This window comes from Oncorhynchus gorbuscha, linkage group LG04 (genome assembly GCF_021184085.1).
Source record: "Oncorhynchus gorbuscha isolate QuinsamMale2020 ecotype Even-year linkage group LG04, OgorEven_v1.0, whole genome shotgun sequence".
NCBI lineage: Eukaryota > Metazoa > Chordata > Actinopteri > Salmoniformes > Salmonidae > Oncorhynchus > Oncorhynchus gorbuscha.
The window spans coordinates 76,192,405-76,216,082 of record NC_060176.1 but is presented as its reverse complement, the minus strand read 5'-3'; the positions used below and the strand labels follow the sequence as shown (position 1 = coordinate 76,216,082).

The following is a 23,678-nucleotide window of genomic DNA, read 5'->3' as shown; positions in this document are numbered from 1 at the left end:
TACTGTTGAGATAGCCTGGTGCTATATTCCCTACATATACTATATACTGTTGAGATAGCCTGGGCTATATTCCCTACATATATTATATACTGTTGAGATAGCCTGGGCTATATTCCCTACATATATTATATACTGTTGAGATAGCCTGGGCTATATTCCCTACATATACTATATACTGTTGAGATAGCCTGGGCTATATTCCCTACATATACTTTATACTGTTGAGATATCCTGGGCTATATTCCCTACATATACTATATACTGTTGAGATATCCTGGGCTATATTCCCTACATATACTATATACTGTTGAGATAGCCTGGGCTATATTCCCTACATATACTATATACTGTTGAGATATCCTGGGCTATATTCCCTACATATACTATATACTGTTGAGATATCCTGGGCTATATTCCCTACATATACTATATACTGTTGAGATAGCCTGGGCTATATTCCCTACATATACTATATACTGTTGAGATATCCTGGGCTATATTCCCTACATATACTATATTTATTGAGATATCCTGAATTATATTCCCTAAAGTCATTATTACTTTATACAGTTGAGATATCCTGGGCTATATTGACCCCTACATATACTTTATACTGTTGAGATATCCTGGGATCTATATTCCCTCCCGCAACATATACTATATACTGTTGAGATATCCTGGGCTATACCCTACATATACTATATACAGTTGAGATATCCTGGGATCACATATTCCCAATATACTATATACTGTTGAGATAGCCTGGATTAAACATATTCCCTACATATACTTTATACTGTTGAGATATCCTGGGCTATATTCCCTACATATAAAATATACTGTTGAGTTATCCTGGGCTATATTCCATCTTCATATACTATATACTTTCTGAGATATCCTGGGCTATATTCCCTACACAAAAACTATATACTTTGAGATAGCCTGGGCTATATTCCCTGTCATGATACTTTATACTGATGAGATATCCTGGGCTATATTCCCTACATATACTATATACTGTTGAGATATCCTGGGCTATATTCCCTACATATACTATATACTGTTGAGATATCCTGGGCTATATTCCCTACATATACTATATACTGTTGAGATAGCCTGGGCTCATATTCCCTGATTACTACTTTTATACTGTTGAGATAGCCTGGGCTACATTCCCTACATATACTATATACTGTTGAGATAGCCTGGGCTATATTCCCTACACTCGGTTCCTTTATCTCTGGTGTCAGAATTATAACTTGTTTAAAGTCATTATTTCTCCCTCTACTGCAGCCTCTGCACAAGGCAGAAATATCTGACCCCCCAACAGCCTTCACTGTCCTGCTAAATTTCCCCTAGGTACAGATCTAGCATCAGCTTCCCCTCCCGCAATCCTGACCTTAACCATCAGTTGGGGAGATACTAAACTGTCCCCCACCCTACAGCAGCTGTCTTATACAGTCAAAATCATGAATGTCTCCTAGACCGGATCACATGTGGCATGTCAACAATAGTCCACTGAGTTCTCCTCTAAATTGCATCTGGATTAAACATCTATCTTCTCTCAATCATTAATTTTCTATTGTTGCCCCTTTCAGAAACATGGTTGACTGACGAGACAGTCCGGTAGACAAGCAAAATCCCACGGACTGTGTTGACCAATCATGTGTGAGGGGGACGCTCCATCTTCAACCCTTGTTCTTTCTGACAGCCGCTGGGAGCTAGATCCACCACACACAAAAACCACACGTCAGGCTTTGTGCATGCAGGGCGGAGGGACGGAAACACTGTCATGAACGAGTCATGAGATCAGATTGATCCCATCGACCAAGCCTGGCCTCTAATTAAGACTCTATGCAGATGGTTTATGCACAGCCAGTGGGGCTGAGGGTAACAAGGTCTGATTACCTGGCAACCTCCGTTGCCCCTGAGGGTAGCACGTACACGCCAGGGAAGCAACGGGTCTGGGTCTCAATCCCCACTCTATTGATTACTGGACTTTTCTTTCTGTCCCGCTAGGCAGATTGAGACAAGGGAGGCTAACGCAGCTAGCTGCAAGTACCTGATCTGCATCCAGACCAGCTCTGAAGTGGACGTAGGCAGCTTCACAAACTGGAGGGAGAGAGAGTCCTGGCTTCTGTCAGGGTAATCCCCATTGGCTAATCCCCATTGGCTAATCCCAGCACTGACACCAGAGGTGAAGCAAATACTTGCATGTGGGTCACTGAATAATGAGGAGTGAATTTGTGTGACTTGGAGGGCACCAATCTCTGACACCCCTAGCAACATCTAGCTCCCATCTCTGACACCCCTAGCAACATCTAGCTCCCATCTCTGACACCCTTAGCAACATCTAGCTCCCATCTCTGACACCCCTAGCAACATCTAGCTCCCATATCTGACACCCCTAGCAACACCTAGGTCTTACCTGACACCGCTACTAACATATAGGTCCTATCTGACACCCCTAGCAACATCTAGCTCCCATCTCTGACACCCCTAGCAACATCTAGGTCTTACCTGACACCGCTACTAACATATAGGTCCTATCTGACACCCCTAGCAACATCTAGCTCCCATATCTGAAACACCTAGCAACACCTTGCTCCTATATCTGACACCCCTAGCAACATCTAGGTCTTACCTGACACCGCTACTAACATATAGGTCCTATCTGACACTCCTAGCAACATCTAGCTCCCATCTCTGTATAACTGTATTACACCCCTAGCAACATCTACTGCCCATTCTGTACACCCCTAGCAACATCTAGGTCTTACTTGACACCGTTACTGTAACATATACATGTTACCTATCTGACACCCTAGTAACATCTACTGCTCCCATTTCTGTACACTGTATTACTGCATGTTACATCTACTGCCATGTTACTGATTACTGTATTACAACATGTTAGTGTATTACTGACCACCCTAGCAACATCTAGCTCCTATCTGACACCCCTAGCAACATCTAGCTCCCATCTACTGTAAATGTTACTAGCAACATCTAGTGCCCATGTTACTGTATTACTGTATAGTACATGTTACATCTACAGTTACTATCTGTACATGTTACATCTGTATTACTGTACATGTTACTGTATTACTGTACATGTTACTGTATTACTGTATTACTGTACATGTTACTGTTTTACTGTACATGTTACTGTAGATGTTACTGTATTACTGTATTACTGTACATGTTACTGTATTACTGTACATGTTACTGTATTACTGTATTACTGTACATGTTACTGTTTTACTGTACATGTTACCATAGATGTTACTGTATTACTGTATTACTGTACATGTTACTGTATTACTGTATTACTGTACATGTTACTGTATTACTGTACATGTTACTGTATTACTGTATTACTGTACATGTTACTGTTTTACTGTACATGTTACCGTAGATGTTACTGTATTACTGTATTACTGTACATGTTACTGTATTACTGTACATGTTACTGTTTTACTGTACATGTTACCGTAGATGTTACTGTATTACTGTATTACTGTACATGTTACTGTATTACTGTACATGTTACTGTATTACTGTACATGTTACTGTATTACCGTATATGTTACTGTATTACTGTACGTTACCGTATTACTATACATGTTACTTTACATGTTAATGTACATGTTACTGTACATGTTACAATACATGTAACTGTACATGCTACTGTATTACTGTACATGTTACTGTATTATTGTACATGTTACTGTATTACTGTATTACTGTACATGTTACTGTATTACTATACATGTTACTTTACATGTTAATGTACATGTTACTGTACATGTTACAATACATGTAACTGTACATGCTACTGTATTACTGTACATGTTACTGTATTACTGTATTACTGTACATGTTACTGTATTACTATACATGTTACTTTACATGTTAATGTACATGTTACTGTACATGTTACAATACATGTAACTGTACATGCTACTGTATTACTGTACATGTTACTGTATTACTGTACATGTTACTGTATTGTGGTACATGTTACTGTATTGCAGTACATGTTATATAAAATGTGTAATAAGAACTTAAATACTGTTTGACTTTATATTATTATGGATTATGTTATATACAATGTGACTTATATTTCCTTTGTGACACAAATACCTAAATAACCTATAGTGGGAGTGCTAGAATAAAGATGATCTGGAACATCTCATCCTATAGTACAATGCTCTTCCACATCCTATCCACCTCCCTTCAGTTATTTCACATACATCTCCCCGCTTTGATAATAAAACTAGGAGCCACAAAACGCCAGAATCAGAATGTTTAACCTAGATGAATAGATGTCTTTGAACACGAAAAGAAAATGAGAACAAATTGTCTGGCAATGAAATCCTGAGAATGATTATTATGTTTAATATATACGCTCGTAGCTCAAGGAGTGAGAGAGATAGAGTCCTCAGTAAAGCTCTCTCACACATCAAGATGAGGAGGCTGTAATAGCACAGAGAGACTGGGACCTCTCTGACACTAAAGACCAGTATAGTGGAGCTGACTGGAGGAGGAGGCACTAGGAGAATCATCAAGGAGGGGACCTCTGTAACCTTAAGGAATAGGTGGTATGGCATGACATAGGGAGGAAAACTCAACAGGGACACAAATCAATCAACAAAATAAGAGAAGGGGAAGAGGGGGAATGGAAAACAAAAAAAAAGACACCAACTCACATGAAAATCCCAAATCACTGTCGGCATTAGGCTCAGTGGACAGCTGATATAATGAACCTTGAGGGGGAGAAAAGGGGAGGGAGGGCACGGTGAAATCAACAGCAAACCAAATGGAACAAAACAAAACATAAGAACATCTAAATGGTCACCTGTCACTGTAAATATATACACTACCGTTCAAGGGTTTGGAGTCACTTAGAAATTATCCTGTTTTTCTAAGAAGAGAACATTTGTTGACCATTAAAATAACATCAAATTGATCAGAAATACAGTGTAGACATTGTTAATGTTTTAAATGACTATTGTAGCTGGAAACGGCTGATTTTTAATGGAATATTTACATATAGCGTACAGAGGCCCATTATCAGCAACCATCACTCCTGTTTTCCAATGGCTAATCCAAGTTTACCATTTAAAAGGCTAATTAATCATTGGAAAACATATTTGCAAAAGGGTTAGCACAGCTGAAAACTGTTGTCTGATTAAAGAAGCAATAAAACTGGCATTCTTTAGACTACTTGAGTGTCTGGAGCATCAGCATTTGTGGGTTCGATTACAGGCTCAAAACGTCAAGAAACAAATAACTTTCTTCTGAAACTCGTCAGTCTATTCTTGTTCTGAGAAATGAAGGCTATTCCATGCGAGAAATTGCCAAGAAAACGAATATTTCGTACAACACGGTGTACTACTCCCTTCACAGAACAGCGCAAACTGGCTCAGCGCAAACTTGTCTTCTTGCTCAGTTGTGCACACGGGCCTCCCACTCATCTTTCTATTCTGGGCCCAACCCCTTAACGGGACAATACACTTTCAAATCAAAGTTTGTTCTTGTCCAATTGCTCACTAGCGACTCCTGTGGTGGGCCGGGCGCAATGCACACTGACACGGTCCCCAGGTGTACAGTGTTTCCTCCGACACATTGGTGAGGCTGGCTTCCAGGTTAAGCGGGCGCTGTGTCAAGAAGCAGTGTGGCTTGGCCGGGTTGTGTTTCGGAGGACGCACGGCTCTCAACCTTCGCCTCTCCCGAGGCCGTACGGAAGTTGACGCGAAGAGACAAGACTGTAACTACCAATTGGATACCACAAAATTGGGGAGAAAATGAGTAATATATATATACATATATAGAATAAAAATAAAAAAAACATTTTGATGGAGCTTTTACATTGATTTGAGATTGAGGCTTATAGCTGTGGGACTTGGTTTCATCTTGACATTACTCTCTTCTGAAAACAGCAGACAAACTTTAATTTACAAATGAAATGTCCCTTTAGGATTAGAACATCATCAGCCCAGTCAAAGTAGAGAAGAGTGATTAACCAGCGCCCCAGCACATTGACTCTGTACCGGTGGCCCCTGTATATAGCCTCGCTATGGTTATTTTACGAATGCTCTTTAATTATTTGTTACTTTTGTTTCCTATTCATATTTTTTTAGGTCTTTTTTAATTTTATTTTTTAACTGTATTGTTGGTTAGGGCTTGTAAGTAAGCATTTCACTGTAAGGTGAAATACCTGCTGTATTCGGCGCATGTGACAAATTTCATTTGATTTGATTTTGATTTGATGTTATACACACAGACCTTACGGACACACGGTACATTGACTTGACTGTACAGGATGTTATGAAGCGATCACATGCACACATCACAATACAATCACACACTGTAGACAGACAATGATGATGGCATTGAACTTGATGTGGAAGACAAGTATAATAACAGGTTGCCTATTCTAAAATAAAACAAAATAGAAGGACTGAAGTCAGAGAGGGAAAATACAGGACATAAACCAACGAGAAAGAGAGACCTTTATACGCTACTGTACTTTCCTCAGTGGCAAAAGTGTTGTCAGCGCCGAGACAGTCTATAGAGTAGCTGGCTAAAACTAGCACAACCACAACCACCACTCTGTGTCAGCTCACCACAAGGACAGCTGTGTATACTTCGGTAGCCAACTTATCTACCATACATATGGTGTAGCTATGAACAACTGTTCATGTATAGTAGAAAGTATAGCTCTTCTTTGCAGTCAAAGTGTCTAGGCTAAGGAACTTTTATTCTATAACTAGGCTCTCAAAAGACAAACCTATTCTATTTAAGTCTTCTGACCTCTACAAAATACCTTCCTTTCACAGGACACCATTCCTCAACCACATTTCTTCACTAAATCTGCAGTTCTTGGTATTAGGACTCAATGTCGTGTACATGAGAAATATCATCCTTTCATGTACTGTAAATTCCCACTTGTAACATGGACACTCTTACTGACAGTGGTGGCTGCTTTGTGTGATGTATTGTTGTCTCTACCTTCTTGCCCTTTGTGCTGTTGTCGGTGCCCAATAATGTTTGTACCATGTTTTGTGCTGCTACCATGTTGTATTGCTACCATGTTGTTGTTATGTTGTGTTGCTACCATGCTGTGTTGTCATGTGTTGCTGCCTTGTTATGTTGTTGTCCTAGTTCTCTTATGTAGTGTTGTCTCTCTTGTTGTGATGTGTGTTGTGTCTTATATTTATATTGTATTTATTTGTTTATTTTTAATCCCAGGCCCCGTCCCTGCAGGAGACCTTTTGCCTTTTGGTAGGCCGTCATTGCAAATAAGAATTTGTTGTTAACTGACTTGCCTAGTTAAATAAACAAATCAAAACACTAACCCTAACCCACCACTAAAACTAACCATAACCCACTGGTAAGGCCAACCCTAAACCACTGGTAAAACTAACCCTAATCCACTAGTAAAACTAGCCCTAACCCACTGGTAAGACTAACCCTAACCCACAAATCCAACCCTAACTCACTGATAAAACTAACCCTAAACCATTAGTAAAACTAACCGTAACACACTGATAAGACTAACCATAACCCTCTAGTAAAACTAACCCTAACCTACTGGTAAGACTAACCCTAACCCACTGGTAAAACTAACCCTAATCCACTGATAAAACTAACCCTAACCCGCTAGTAAAATGAACCCTAACCCACTGATAAAACTAAACCTAACCCACTAGTAAAACTAACCCTAACCCACTGGTAAAACTAACCCTAACCCTAACCCTAACCCACTAAACTAAACCTAACCGACTAGTAAAATTAACCCTAATCCACTGATAAAACTAACCCTAACCCACTAGTAAAATGAACCCTAACCCTAACCCACTAAACTAAACCTAACCGACTAGTAAAACTAACCCTAACCCACTGATAAAACTAACCCTAACCCACTAGTAAAATGAACCCTAACCCACTGGTAAAACTAACCCTAACCCTAACCCACTAAACCCTAACCCTAACTAAACTAAACCTAACGACTAGTAAAATTAACCCTAATCCACTGATAAAACTAACCCTAAAATTAACCCCAATCCTAAACTGACTAGTAAAATAAAACTAAAACCCTAACCCACTAGTAAAATGAACCCTAACCCTAACCCACTAAACTAAACCTAACCGACTAGTAAAACTAACCCTAACCCACTGGTAAAACTAACCCTAACCCACTAAACTAAACCTAACCCACTAGTAAAACTAACCCTAACCCACTGGTAAAACTAACCCTAACCCACGAGTAAAACTAGCCCTAACCCACTGGTACAATGAACCCTAACCCACAAAACTAACCCTAACCCACTGGTAAGACTAACCCTAACCCACCAGTAAAACTAACCCTAACCCACTGGTAAGACTAAACCTAACCCACGAAACTAAACCTAACCCACTGGTAGAACTAACTCTAACCCACTAGTAAAACTAACCCCAATCCACTGGTAAAACTAACCCTAACCCACTGGTAAGACTAACCCAAACCCACTGGTAAAACTAACCCTAACCCACTGGTAAGACTAACCCTAACTCACTAGTAAAACTAACCCTAACCCATTAGTAAAACGAACCCTAACCCACTGGTAAAACTAACCCTAAACCACTAGTAAAACTAACCCAAACCCACTGGTAAAACTAACCCTAACCCACGAGTAAAACTAACCTTAAACCACTAGTAAAACTAACCCTAACCCACTAGTAAAACTAACCCTAACCCACTGGAAAAACTGACCTTAAACCACTAGTAAAACTAACCCTAATAAACTGGTAAAACTAACCCTAACTCAATGGCAAAACTGACCCTAACCCACTACTAAAACTAACCCTAACCCACTGATAAGACTAACCCAAACCCACTGGTAAAACTTCCCCTAACCCACTAGTAAGACTAACCCTAAGCCACTAGTAAAGCTAACCCTAACCCACTAGTAAAATTAACCCTAACCCACTGATAAAACTAACCCTAACCCACTAGTAAAACTAACCCTAACCCACTGGTAAAACTAACCCTAAACCACGAGTAAAACCCTAACCCACAAATCAAATCAAATTTCATTTGTCACATACACATGGTTAGCAGATGTTAGTGCGAGTGTAGCGAGATGCTTGTGCTTCTAGTTCCGACAATGCAGTAATAACCAACAAGTAATCTAGCTAACAATTCCAAAACTACTACCTTATAGACACAAGTGTAAGGGGATAAAGAATATGTACATAAAGATATATGAATGAGTGATGGTACAGAGCGGCATAGGCAAGATACAGTAGATGGTATTGAGTGCAGTATATACATATGAGATGAGTAAGTAAACAAAGTGGCATAGTTAAAGTGGCTAGTGATACATGTATTCCATAAGGATGCAGTAGATGATATAGAGTACAGTATCTACGTATACATATGAGATGAATAATGTAGGGTATGTAAACATTATATTAGGTAGCATTGTTTAAAGTGGCTAGTGATATATTTTACATAATTTCCCATTAATTCCCATTATTAAAGTGGCTGGAGTTGAGTCAGATGGCCTTGAGATAGAAGCTGTTTTTCAGTATCTCGGTCCCAGCTTTGATGCACCTGTACTGGCCTCGCCTTCTGGATGATAGCGGGGTGAACAGGCAGTGGCTCGGGTGGTTGCTGTCCTTGATGATCTTTATGGCCTTCCTGTAACATCGGGTGGTGTAGGTGTCCTGGAGGGCAGGTAGTTTGCCCCCGGTGATATGTTGTGCAGACCTCACTATCCTCTGGAGAGCCTTACGGTTGTGGGCGGAGCAGTTGCCGTACCAGGCGGTGATACAGCCCGCCAGGATGCTCTTGATTGTGCATCTGTAGAAGTTTGTGAGTGCTTTTGGTGACAAGCCGAATTTCTTCAGCCTCCTGAGGTTGAAGAGGCGCTGCTGCGCCTTCTTCACGATGCTGTCTGTGTGGGTGGACCAATTCAGTTTGTCTGTGATGTGTACGCCGAGGAACTTAAAACTTACTAACCTCTCCACTACTGTTCCATCGATGTGGATAGGGGGGTGTTCCCTCTGCTGTTTCCTGAAGTCCACAATCATCTCTAGTTTTGTTGACGCTGAGTGTGAGGTTATTTTCCTGACACCACACTCCGAGGGCCCTCACCTCCTCCCTGTAGGCCGTCTCGTCGTTGTTGGTAATCAAGCCTACCACTGTTGTGTCGTCCTCAAACTTGATGATTGAGTTGGAGGCGTGGGTGAACAGGGAGTACAGGAGAGGGCTCAGAACGCACCCTTGTGGGGCCCCAGTGTTGAGGATCAGCGGGGTGGAGATGTTGTTGCCTACCCTCACCACCTGGGGGCGGCCCGTCAGGAAGTCCAGTACCCAGTTGCACAGGGCGGTGTCGAGATCCAGGGTCTCGAGCTTGATGACGAGCTTGGAGGGTACTATGGTGTTGAATGCCGAGCTGTAGTCGATGAACAGCATTCTCACATAGGTATTCCTCTTGTCCAGATGGGTTAGGGCAGTGTGCAGTGTGGTTGAGATTGCATCGTCTGTGGACCTATTTGGGCGGTAAGCAAATTGGAGTGGGTCTAGGGTGTCAGGTAGGGTGGAGGTGATATGGTCCTTGACTAGTCTCTCAAAGCACTTCATGATGACGGAAGTGAGTGCTACGGGGCGGTAGTCGTTTAGCTCAGTTACCTTAGCTTTCTTGGGAACAGGAACAATGGTGGCCCTCTTGAAGCATGTAGGAACAGCAGACTGGTATAGGGATTGATTGAATATGTCCGTAAACACACCGGCCAGCTGGTCTGCGCATGCTCTGAGGGCGCCGCTGTGGATGCCGTCTGGGCCTGCAGCCTTGCGAGGGTTGACACGTTTAAATGTTTTCCTCACGTCGGCTGCAGTGAAGGAGAGTCCGCATGTTTTAGTTGTCCTCAAAGCGGGCAAAAAAGTTATTTAGTCTGCCTGGGAGCAAGACATCCTGGTCCGTGACGGTGCTGGTTTTCTTTTTGTAATCCGTGATTGACTGTAGACCCTGCCACATACCTCTTGTGTCTGAGCCGTTGAATTGAGATTCTACTTTGTCTCTATACTGACGCTTAGCTTGTTTGATTGCCTTGCGGAGGGAATAGTTACACTGTTTGTATTCGGTCATGTTTCCAGTCACCTTGCCCTGATTAAAAGCAGTGGTTCGCACTTTCAGTTTCACGCGAATGCTGCCATCAATCCACGGTTTCTGGTTTGGGAATGTTTTAATCGTTGCTATGGAAACGCCATCTTCAACGCACGTTCTAATGAACACTAAACGAACTCACTTGCATTTCACTTAACCTTTTTGCATTTCGCTGTGTTGAAAGTCGGAAGACAGGTTTAACTGTGTTTCTACTTTGTGTGGTACTACTGTACCATACCACTACCAAGCAATGCCAGGATGCAGCGTTGATACATGTACAGTTGTCTTTAAAATGTGTTTCATTCAATCTGAATCATCGGAAATAAACTCCAACCTTGACTCGTAGGAAACACAAGTGAAATAGGCACAGAGTAAAGGTATGTTTTCTATGCTAATACAGTGCTTGTTGTCTAGTACACTCGGTCGATGAAAATGGCATCTGTCTGAGAGCAAAGCAACAAAAGCTCCTTAAATCAAACACAGAGAAATGGACGAGAGAGGAAAATACTTGAGGTGAGGCAGACGGAGGTCAAGTGGATTTCAACTACTCAGGTTTTATAATGGGAAAACTTTAGATGGGAAATAGGAAGAAAGCATGAAAGTGTCCATAGGTGCAGTAGCCAGAGAAAAGACCATTATACAGCACTATCAGAGACATCAAGCACTACTCAACTCCACTAGTTTTCAACATTTTCAAGCCCCCCCCCCCACTCCTCACAAAAAAAATCACATTTTTATGAACTCCTCCCAGCGTAAAGTTATGTCTAAGTTATGTCTAATTTCATGGAAATGGACTTGAGAAATAATAATATAATAATATAATAATAAAAATAAGAATAGTTAAGAGACAATTACGTTTTGGGAAGAAACAGAGAGGGGCATACTAGAGGCAGCCTATACACAAACTATTCAAAGCCTGGATGCAATCTAATAGAATCCAACAGAAACAGTTTTTTTTTCTTCTCCAACACAAATATATTAAAGTACCAATCTAGATGCAAAGTGTTTGGACCCATTAGAGTAGGATGATGAGGTCTACATACGTATTGCTTTCAGGATCATATTAGAAGCATTGCAGGCTTTTAAGCCTCATGGATTTCTCCTAAATATTGGAGGAAACTGTTATTAGTGCAGACATAGACAGGGCTCAAGCCTCTAAAAGCACAAAAATCAATCTGGGGAAACGAGGCTGAATCTATACTGTTATGGGTTTTATATTCAGAGTATACTCCCCATCCATCTAGCTGGGACTTAATGCAGCGGCTGGATCTCACAAGCCCAATGAGAGCATTTAAACTATGGGCAGCAGCGCTGCGCAGCCAAGAAATATGAACAGACAGATCCTATGACCATCAATCACAGTGATCATGTAAATGCATGCTAAGGCTAACGTTCATGATATAGGTACAGCGCTAGGCTTTCCTAAGGCTAACGCTCATGATATAGGTACAGCGCTAGGCTTTCTTAAGGCTAACGCTCAAGATATAGGTACAGCGCTAGGCTTTCCTAAGGCTAACGTTCATGATATAGGTACAGCGCTAGGCTTTCTTAAGGCTAACGCTCAAGATATAGGTACAGCGCTAGGCTTTCCTAAGGCTAACGCTCATGATATAGGTACAGCGCTAGGCTTTCCTAAGGCTAACTCTCATGATATAGGTACAGCGCTAGGCTTTCCTAAGGCTAACGCTCAAGATATAGGTACAGCGCTAGGCTTTCCTAAGGCTAACGTTCATGATATAGGTACAGCGCTAGGCTTTCTTAAGGCTAACGCTCAAGATATAGGTACAGCGCTAGGCTTTCCTAAGGCTAACGCTCATGATATAGGTACAGCGCTAGGCTTTCTTAAGGCTAACGCTCAAGATATAGGTACAGCGCTAGGCTTTCCTAAGGCTAACACTCATGATATAGGTACAGCGCTAGGCTTTCCTAAGACTAATGCTCATGATATAGGTACAGCGCTAGGCTTTCCTAAGGCTAACGCTCATGATATAGGTACAGCGCTAGGCTTTCCTAAGGCTAACGCTCATGATATAGGTACAGCGCTAGGCTTTCCTAAGACTAACGCTCATGATATAGGTACAGCGCTAGGCTTTCCTAAGACTAACGCTCATGATATAGGTACAGCGCTAGGCTTTCTTAAGGCTAACGCTCATGATATAGGTACAGCGCTAGGCTTTCCTAAGGCTAACTCTCATGATATAGGTACAGCGCTAGGCTTTCCTAAGGCTAACTCTCATGATATAGGTACAGCGCTAGGCTTTCCTAAGGCTAACGCTCATGATATAGGTACAGCGCTAGGCTTTCCTAAGGCTAACTCTCATGATATAGGTACAGCGCTAGGCTTTCCTAAGGCTAACTCTCATGATATAGGTACAGCGCTAGGCTTTCTTAAGGCTAACTCTCATGATATAGGTACAGCGCTAGGCTTTCCTAAGGCTAACTCTCATGATATAGGTACAGCGCTAGGCTTTCCTAAGGCTAACTCTCATGATATAGGTACAGCGCTAGGCTTTCCTAAGGCTAACTCTCATGATATAGGTACAGCGCTAGGCTTTCCTAAGGCTAACTCTCATGATATAGGTACAGCGCTAGGCTTTCCTAAGGCTAACTCTCATGATATAGGTACAGCGCTAGGCTTTCCTAAGGCTAACGTTCATGATATAGGTACAGCGCTAGGCTTTCCTAAGGCTAACGCTCATGATATAGGTACAGCGCTAGGCTTTCCTAAGGCTAACTCTCATGATATAGGTACAGCGCTAGGCTTTCCTAAGGCTAACTCTCATGATATAGGTACAGCGCTAGGCTTTCTTAAGGCTAACTCTCATGATATAGGTACAGCGCTAGGCTTTCCTAAGGCTAACTCTCATGATATAGGTACAGCGCTAGGCTTTCCTAAGGCTAACTCTCATGATATAGGTACAGCGCTAGGCTTTCCTAAGGCTAACTCTCATGATATAGGTACAGCGCTAGGCTTTCCTAAGGCTAACTCTCATGATATAGGTACAGCTAGGCTTTCCTAAGGCTAACTCTCATGATATAGGTACAGCGCTAGGCTTTCCTAAGGCTAACTCTCATGATATAGGTACAGCGCTAGGCTTTCCTAAGGCTAACTCTCATGATATAGGTACAGCGCTAGGCTTTCCTAAGGCTAACTCTCATGATATAGGTACAGCGCTAGGCTTTCCTAAGGCTAACTCTCATGATATAGGTACAGCGCTAGGCTTTCCTAAGGCTAACTCTCATGATATAGGTACAGCGCTAGGCTTTCTTAAGGCTAACGCTCATGATATAGGTACAGCGCTAGGCTTTCCTAAAGCTAACTCTCATGATATAGGTACAGCGCTAGGCTTTCCTAAGGCTAACTCTCATGATATAGGTACAGCGCTAGGCTTTCCTAAGGCTAACTCTCATGATATAGGTACAGCGCTAGGCTTTCCTAAGGCTAACTCTCATGATATAGGTACAGCGCTAGGCTTTCCTAAAGCTTTTCTAACAACATGCATGTATTTATTTGATTTCCTTTTAAATGTATCAAATCCATTAGAGGTTTTCTGTCTAGCAAATGTGGAATTTCACGCTGCTTTTCTAAAATGTGTGAGATTCAGAGAGTTTGTTTAATACTGAAGAGTGTGCAGTTGCGTCAGCAGTCAATGAGTTGGTGTCCTCTAACACCATGAGGATGTTCTATGTATGTGTAGTTGTGTTGTTGTAAAGTTGTGTTGTTGTAAAGTTGTGTTGTTGTGAAGTTGTGTTGTTGTAAGTTGTGTTGTTGTAAAGTTGTGTTGTTGTAAAGTTGCATTGTTGTAAAGTTGCATTGTTGTGTTGTTGTAAAGTTGTTGTAAAGTTGTGTTGTTGTGAAGTTGTGTTGTTGTGTTGTTGTGTTGTTGTAAAGTTGTGTTGTTGTAAGTTGTGTTGTTGTAAAGTTGTGTTGTTGTAAAGTTGCATTGTTGTAAAGTTGCATTGTTGTGTTGTTGTAAAGTTGTTGTAAAGTTGTTGTAAAGTTGTGTTGTTGTAAAGTTGCATTTGTCCCATGTTTCATTGTATCTTATTCTATACTGTCTCTGCTTCCTCTTGACCAGGACTCCCTTAAAAAAAATATTACATCTCAATTGGACTGGTTACATAACAGACAAATATATATTTTTTTTAAACAGGTAGAGGAGGATTTAGCAGATACAAATATACTTATAAATACTGTACTGTGTAATGAGAATCTTAGAATCATACTCTATATATACACAGACTTATTTAGACACCCCTTCAAATGAGTGGATTCTGCTATTTCAGTCTCACCCACTGCTGACAGGTGTATAAAATCGAGTACACAGTCATGCAATCTCCATAGACACACATTGGCGGTAGAATGGCCTTACTGAAGAGCTCAGTGACTGTCAACATGGCACCGTCATAGGATGTTACCGTTCCAACAAGTCAGTTCGTCAAAGAGCTGCACCAGTCAACAGGAAGAGCTGTTATTGTGAGGGGAAAAGTGGTAGGCCACACAAGCTCAAAGAATGGGAATGCTGAGTGCTGAAACACGTAAAAATCATCTCTCCTTGCTTACAACACTCACTACCAAGTTCCAAACTGCCTCTGGAAGCCATGTCAGCACAAGAACTGGTCGTCGGGAACATTGTGAAATGGGTTTCCATGGCCGAGCAGCCTCACACAAGCCTAAGATCGCCATGCACAATGCCAAGTGTCAGCTGGAGTGGTGAAATGCTTGTCGCCATTGGACAGTGGAAACACATTCTTTGGAGTTATGAATCATGCTTCACCATCTGGCAGTCCGACAGACGAATATGGGTTTGGCAGATGCCAGGAGAATGGTACCTTCCCCAATGCATAGTGCAAACTGTAAAGTTTGGTGGAGGAGAAATAATCGTCTTGGGTTGTTTTTCATGATTCAAGCTAGGCACCTTATATCCAGTAACGCTACAGCATACAATGACATTCTAGACGATTCTGTGCTCCCAAATTTGTGAACAACAGAATGGGGAAGGCCCTTTCCTGTTCCAGCATGACAATGGCTCCTTGCACAAAGCATGGTCCATACATAAATGGTTTGTCGAGCTCGGTGTAGAAGAACTTGACTGGCCTGCACAGAGCCCTGACCTCAACCACATTGAACACCTTTATGATGAATTAGAACGCCGACTGTGAACCAGGCCTAATCGCCCGCACTAATGCTGAATGGAACCAAGTCCCCGCAGCAATGTTCCAACATCTAGTGGAAAGCCTCCCCAGAAGAGTGGAGGCTGTTATTGCAGCAAAGGCCAACGTCATACTAATTCTTATGATTTTGGAATGAGATGTCCGACGAGCAGGTGTCCAACATACTTTTGGTAATGTAGTGTATTTCTCCAAAATAATATCTACGGCATAGCCTTGTTCAAAGGGAGTACGTCATATATTGCAAAACACATATCAGCTTTTTCTCTGCACTAAAAGTGCTCCATGTTGAAAACTTGACTGCTGACATGTATAATTTTGGAGGGAGGGGGGGTTGTATGAACGGTTTATCTGACAACTTCACAAAAATTAATGCCTGCGCATCGATGTGTCCCAAAGTCATGTGTTGTTATGCTTCTGAACAGTCAGATAGCTAGCAACAATGACAAGAATCTGCCTTGTGGGGAATCATTGGTGTTTTGACTAATGTCATGTCTATGCGAATATGGCTTATATTCACTAGCTAGCCAACAAACAACTGTAACAATCTATTTGAGAGACAACAAGTGTTCATTGTGCAAATGTATTTATGTTTTCAATAAACATTTGGAGACAAAAAATATATAGTTTACATGTTGTCAACAGTCTAAGCTAACCCTGTCTGTTTCGTCCCACCAACCCATCTATGAACCGTGGACTAGTGTTGTATTCCTTTAGTGAGATTTAACAGCATTATTACAAGCAGTCTGCGGTAACACATTTCTATCCAGTGTTTTCGCTTAAGTTGAAACTTTGAGTCCAATGCCTGGTCAGTAACTACAGACAAACACACAATAAACAAGATGCTTTTCCCACATGTCAACACATAATTGGCTTCTCTTGGAAAAGAGTCACACTTCTTTTTATGTTATTAAGACTGAGGCCCAATTTTCCACGGGGGTTTAAGAGTTCTGCTGTTTCTATTGGGGTCAAAAATATCAAGAATTCCAGAGGGATTGTAATTACGTCAGCTCTTGTTAATTATGCAAGCTCATACGTAGTTACACTAGCTCATACGTAGTTACGCTAGCTCATACGTAGTTACGCTAGCTCATACGTAGTTGCGCTAGCTCATACGTAGTTACGCTAGCACATGATCGTCATCATTTGTCACTATCTTTTCTATAAACTTCCTGAAAACATGGTCTATAACTCAGGTATTGACCTTCATTGTTTAAGTTTGATGTGAAGCTTCTACAGTGCAATACGATGTCCATATTAGGACAGCCTCAATCTGAGGCCTAATATGGCCACCGTATAGGCAAACTGTTCATATGGGGGTAATTCTGACAAAAGGTAGCATAAATGGAACGTAATTCCCTTTTAATGCACTTCTCGCTATGCGTATTTTGACCTTGAACTTAAAGTGGAACTGGCAGCATTTTAGCAACATTATTAAATATGATTACAATCTGTTCACATACACCCCCAGGAAGAACATGGGTTGGTGGGACGAAACAGACAGGGTTAGCTTAGACTGTTGACAACATGTAAACTATATATTTTTTGTCTCCAAATGTTTATTGAAAACATAAATACATTTGCACAATGAACACTTGTTGTCTCTCAAATAGATTGTTACAGTTGTCTTTTTTGTTATACAAGCGAGCACTTAGATATTGTCCTTTTCATAATTTCATAGAATGTTTGGGAATGACAGAGTAAGGCATTGGTGAAAATGTTATAGCAATATAGAGTGGGAATGAGGATGTGCATTTCGACAATTCATAGACACTGCAGTAAATAAAATTGCAGTAGCCAATCAGAGCTATATGCAAATAAGCCCTTTGCCACACAGGCCTGCCATCTTTGACTTTAAACTGGACTGTGTGTTTACAGGCACTATTTAAATATATATATTTTTTTAAACTTTTATTTAACTAAACAAGTCAGTTAAGAACAAATTCTTATTTATAATGTTGGCCTAATTTTTACATTGACTTTGACTCCTCTTTGTGATGTCCTACGCCGGCCAAACTTCTGAGGACCCATGCCAAATCATTTCAGTCTCCTGAAGGGAACAGGGGTTGTCATGTCCTCTTTACGAATGTCTTGGTGTGTTTGGACTATGATAGTTTGTTGGTGATGTGGACACCAAGGAACTTGAAGCTCTTGACCTGCTCCACCACAGACCGGTCGATGAAAATGGGGGCGTGCTCGGCTCTCTTTTTCCTGTAGTCCACGATCATCTCCTTTGTCTTGATCACGTTTAGGGAGAGGTCGTTGTCCTGGTACCACACTGCCAGGTCTCTGAGCTCCTCCCTACAGGCTGTCTCTGAGCTCCTCCCTACAGGCTGTCTCTGAGCTCCTCCCTACAGGCTGTCTCTGAGCTCCTCCCTTCAGGCTGTCTCTGAGCTCCTCCCTACAGGCTGTCTCTGAGCTCCTCCCTACAGGCTGTCTCTGAGCTCCTCCCTACAGGCTGTCTCTGAGCTCCTCCCTACAGGCTGTCTGAGCTCCTTCCTACAGGCTGTCTCTGAGCTCCTCCCTACAGGCTGTCTCTGAGCTCCTCCCTACAGGCTGTCTCTGAGCTCCTCCCTACAGGCTGTCTCTGAGCTCCTCCCTACAGGCTGTCTCTGAGCTCCTCCCTACAGGCTGTCTCTGAGCTCCTCCCTACAGGCTGTCTCTGAGCTCCTCCCTACAGGCTGTCTCTGAGCTCCTCCCTACAGGCTGTCTCTGAGCTCCTCCCTACAGGCTGTCTCTGAGCTCCTCCCTACAGGCTGTCTCTGAGCTCCTACCTACAGGCTGTCTCGGAGCTCCTACCTACAGGCTGTCTCGGAGCTCCTACCTACAGGCTGTCTCTGAGCTCCTCCCTACAGGCTGTCTCGGAGCTCTTACCTACAGGCTGTCTCGGAGCTCCTACCTACAGGCTGTCTCTGAGCTCCTCCCTACAGGCTGTCTCTGAGCTCCTCCCTACAGGCTGTCTCTGAGCTCCTCCCTACAGGCTGTCTCTGAGCTCCTCCCTACAGGCTGTCTGAGCTCCTCCCTACAGGCTGTCTCTGAGCTCCTCCCTACAGGCTGTCTCTGAGCTCCTCCCTACAGGCTGTCTCTGAGCTCCTCCCTACAGGCTGTCTCTGAGCTCCTCCCTACAGGCTGTCTCTGAGCTCCTCCCTACAGGCTGTCTGAGCTCCTCCCTACAGGCTGTCTCTGAGCTCCTCCCTAGAGGCTGTCTCTGAGCTCCTCCCTAGAGGCTGTCTGAGCTCCTCCCTACAGGCTGTCTCTGAGCTCCTCCCTACAGGCTGTCTGAGCTCCTCCCTACAGGCTGTCTGAGCTCCTCCCTACAGGCTGTCTGAGCTCCTCCCTACAGGCTGTCTCTGAGCTCCTCCCTACAGGCTGTCTGAGCTCCTCCCTACAGGCTGTCTCTGAGCTCCTCCCTACAGGCTGTCTGAGCTCCTCCCTACAGGCTGTCTCTGAGCTCCTCCCTACAGGCTGTCTCTGAGCTCCTCCCTACAGGCTGTCTCTGAGCTCCTCCCTACAGGCTGTCTGAGCTCCTCCCTACAGGCTGTCTCTGAGCTCCTCCCTACAGGCTGTCTCTGAGCTCCTCCCTACAGGCTGTCTCTGAGCTCCTCCCTACAGGCTGTCTCTGAGCTCCTCCCTACAGGCTGTCTCTGAGCTCCTCCCTACAGGCTGTCTGAGCTCCTCCCTACAGGCTGTCTCTGAGCTCCTCCCCTACAGGCTGTCTCTGAGCTCCTCCTTACAGGCTGTCTCTGAGCTCCTCCCTACAGGCTGTCTCTGAGCTCCTCCCTAGAGGCTGTCTCTGAGCTCCTCCCTAGAGGCTGTCTGAGCTCCTCCCTACAGGCTGTCTCTGAGCTCCTCCCTACAGGCTGTCTGAGCTCCTCCCTACAGGCTGTCTGAGCTCCTCCCTACAGGCTGTCTCTGAGCTCCTCCCTACAGGCTGTCTCTGAGCTCCTCCCTACAGGCTGTCTCTGAGCTCCTCCCTACAGGCTGTCTGAGCTCCTCCCTACAGGCTGTCTCTGAGCTCCTCCCTACAGGCTGTCTCTGAGCTCCTCCCTACAGGCTGTCTCTGAGCTCCTCCCTACAGGCTGTCTCTGAGCTCCTCCCTACAGGCTGTCTGAGCTCCTCCCTACAGGCTGTCTGAGCTCCTCCCTTCAGGCTGTCTCTGAGCTCCTCCCTACAGGCTGTCTGAGCTCCTCCCTACAGGCTGTCTCTGAGCTCCTCCCTACAGGCTGTCTCTGAGCTCCTCCCTACAGGCTGTCTCTGAGCTCCTCCCTACAGGCTGTCTGAGCTCCTCCCTACAGGCTGTCTCTGAGCTCCTCCCTACAGGCTGTCTCTGAGCTCCTCCCTACAGGCTGTCTCTGAGCTCCTCCCTACAGGCTGTCTCTGAGCTCCTCCCTACAGGCTGTCTCTGAGCTCCTCCCTACAGGCTGTCTGAGCTCCTCCCTACAGGCTGTCTCTGAGCTCCTCCCTACAGGCTGTCTCTGAGCTCCTCCTTACAGGCTGTCTCTGAGCTCCTCCCTACAGGCTGTCTCTGAGCTCCTCCCTAGAGGCTGTCTCTGAGCTCCTCCCTAGAGGCTGTCTGAGCTCCTCCCTACAGGCTGTCTGAGCTCCTCCCTACAGGCTGTCTGAGCTCCTCCCTACAGGCTGTCTGAGCTCCTCCCTACAGGCTGTCTCTGAGCTCCTCCCTACAGGCTGTCTGAGCTCCTCCCTACAGGCTGTCTCTGAGCTCCTCCCTACAGGCTGTCTGAGCTCCTCCCTACAGGCTGTCTCTGAGCTCCTCCCTACAGGCTGTCTGAGCTCCTCCCTACAGGCTGTCTGAGCTCCTCCCTTCAGGCTGTCTCTGAGCTCCTCCCTACAGGCTGTCTCTGAGCTCCTCCCTACAGGCTGTCTGAGCTCCTCCCTACAGGCTGTCTCTGAGCTCCTCCCTACAGGCTGTCTGAGCTCCTCCCTACAGGCTGTCTCTGAGCTCCTCCCTACAGGCTGTCTGAGCTCCTCCCTACAGGCTGTCTGAGCTCCTCCCTTCAGGCTGTCTCTGAGCTCCTCCCTACAGGCTGTCTCTGAGCTCCTCCCTACAGGCTGTCTGAGCTCCTCCCTACAGGCTGTCTCTGAGCTCCTCCCTACAGGCTGTCTGAGCTCCTCCCTACAGGCTGTCTCTGAGCTCCTCCCTACAGGCTGTCTCTGAGCTCCTCCCTACAGGCTGTCTCTGAGCTCCTCCCTACAGGCTGTCTCTGAGCTCCTCCCTACAGGCTGTCTCTGAGCTCCTCCCTAGAGGCTGTCTGAGCTCCTCCCTACAGGCTGTCTCGTCGTTGTCAGTGATCAGTGCTACCACCATTGTGTTATGACTTTAGTGTTGTTAGTTTACTTTCCATTTGTGGCCTACATTTTGCATCATTCCATTCTGTTGACCTTTCTTTCCTCTGTCATGTCAGTGTAGTTGTTCCTGAGGATCGCTAGCATTACTGGATCATAATAGGCTAACGTTGTGGCTAGGCTAACGTTGTGGCTAGGCTAACGTTGTGGCTAGGCTAACGTTGTGGCTAGGCTAACGTTGGGGCTAGGCTAACGTTGTGGCTAGGCTAACGTTGTGTGGCTAGGCTAACATGCAGTCTATTTGAATCATTATGGAACTCAGACCACATGTAGCAGTTTAAACCTGGAGCCTGCCACATGTTATACAGTTCCATGATGAATGAGGATTAGGGGAGATTTCTAGAACTTTTTCCACCTTCCAATATTTCATGGATTGAAATTCATCAATATATTTAGTGTGCAAAGGCTCTCCTGTTTTTTTATGATTCATACATAGTTTCCTAACCCCAAAAATTTTCCTAAATAAACTACAAGATCAGAGTATTTACCAGTTGCTGCTGAAACGGAGACGAATATGCATATATTTAGATAACTTTCTTTCATGGATCCCTATATTCTGAACACTATCTCTCAATGTATTCTCCTGAGACTGTCAACACAATTCTAATTAAAAGGTGCACCGTATTTAAACGGAGAGCTTAATAAGATACCTTTACTGAAAACCCTATTGAATGACAAATCCACAAGAAAATCTGTTAGCCAGCAAGTCGGAGGGTTTTCAGCTGTTGAAGTACATTATTCTGTGTGCTCAAGGTAGCCACCCCTGTAGAGCACATTACCTGCCTGCCAGTACATCATTTGGGACGGATCCTGCCGGAACAGGATCCAGCAACTCTCAGTTTTGGACCGTTTCATTCCGGACACCCATTTGCCAGGATCCAGCAGTACTGTACACCCATTTGCCAGGATCCAGCATGAAAAATAATGTTCACTGTTCGCTTTTATTATCATTTTTTACATTGCAATCAGAGAACTTTGACTCCTCTTTAATTCTCCTGCACCCTAAAGAAAACCTAATGTGAAAACATGCCTGATATTCTAATAATTGATTCACGTGGGGCCGGCCCGGGTATATGGTTTGTGCAACATTGTAGCCTATATAGACCAACGTGTGGCCATTGCTGTGGTGAGAGAAAGAAGCATGCCTGTATCTCTCACAGAACTACTGTAAAATTTGATTCACTTTCTAGGATCTCTCTCCCTCTCTCTGCGCTGATAGAGATGAGCCTTCAACTCTCATCTCTACAGTGTTGCACTTCATCATTTATTTCCTTATAGAATCATAGCCGTGGGAAGTGTCCAGGAGGTGCCACACCCCTGATAAATTTATATACATTTGCCAAAGTTATAGAATTACTTCTGTCTGTTCAGAAATAAATTAAATCATTCTGAATACTACACCTGGAGTGAGCCTATATTTAGTCATAGAGGATCAATAGCTTCTTTTTAAAAATAGCCTAGCTGTGGATTGTGCGTAGCCCAATCACAAGGAATGCTTACAGTTGGGCAAGCGTGACAAATCTGTCAGTGAATAGCATGCAGCTAAAACAGGCCTTTCGGAATATTTCAAACACAATCGCGGGAAAACACAGATTGAAAAGCAAATGGTTCCTGCTGAAAAGAGAAGAATCAAATCTGTCTGTAGGCCTCCAAGTTATAGACCTATTCAGCAAACATCATTGTTTTACAAAGAAAAACAAGAGAGATAAGCTTTTGGCAAGAGCGCATTAGCCATGGCTGGTGAGTGAGCTGTGCATCATTGGGTGAGTCAGTGAAACTGGAAAGCTTTTTTAGGACTATAGTTTCCTCTTCATATTGTACAATGTGTGTGTCTCCGTACAACAAGGTTTAGGCAATTGATGGATTCAAGACAAGGTCGTTTTTATTGATCTCAGATTCTCAGTTTGTCAGTATCAAGAAGCCTGTCATTTCAATCATTTGTGAGGTATTAAAAATATTCTACTATTCTCCAATAATCTAAAT

At 43.6% G+C, this 23,678-nt stretch overlaps 1 protein-coding gene across 2 annotated transcripts in view; it reads right to left on the bottom strand.

The window, feature by feature from the left end:
• unc5ca (unc-5 netrin receptor Ca) overlaps positions 1-23,678 on the bottom strand; it is a 359,680-nt gene that overhangs the window by 67,448 nt on the left and 268,554 nt on the right. The window contains exon 8 of one of the 2 annotated variants that reach the window (XM_046348101.1): positions 4,713-4,769. The exons of the other annotated variant lie outside the window; for it this stretch is intronic. Coding sequence (XP_046204057.1) covers positions 4,713-4,769 — 57 coding nt within the window. The remainder of the gene's footprint in view (positions 1-4,712; positions 4,770-23,678) is intronic. 2 annotated transcript variants of the gene reach the window in all.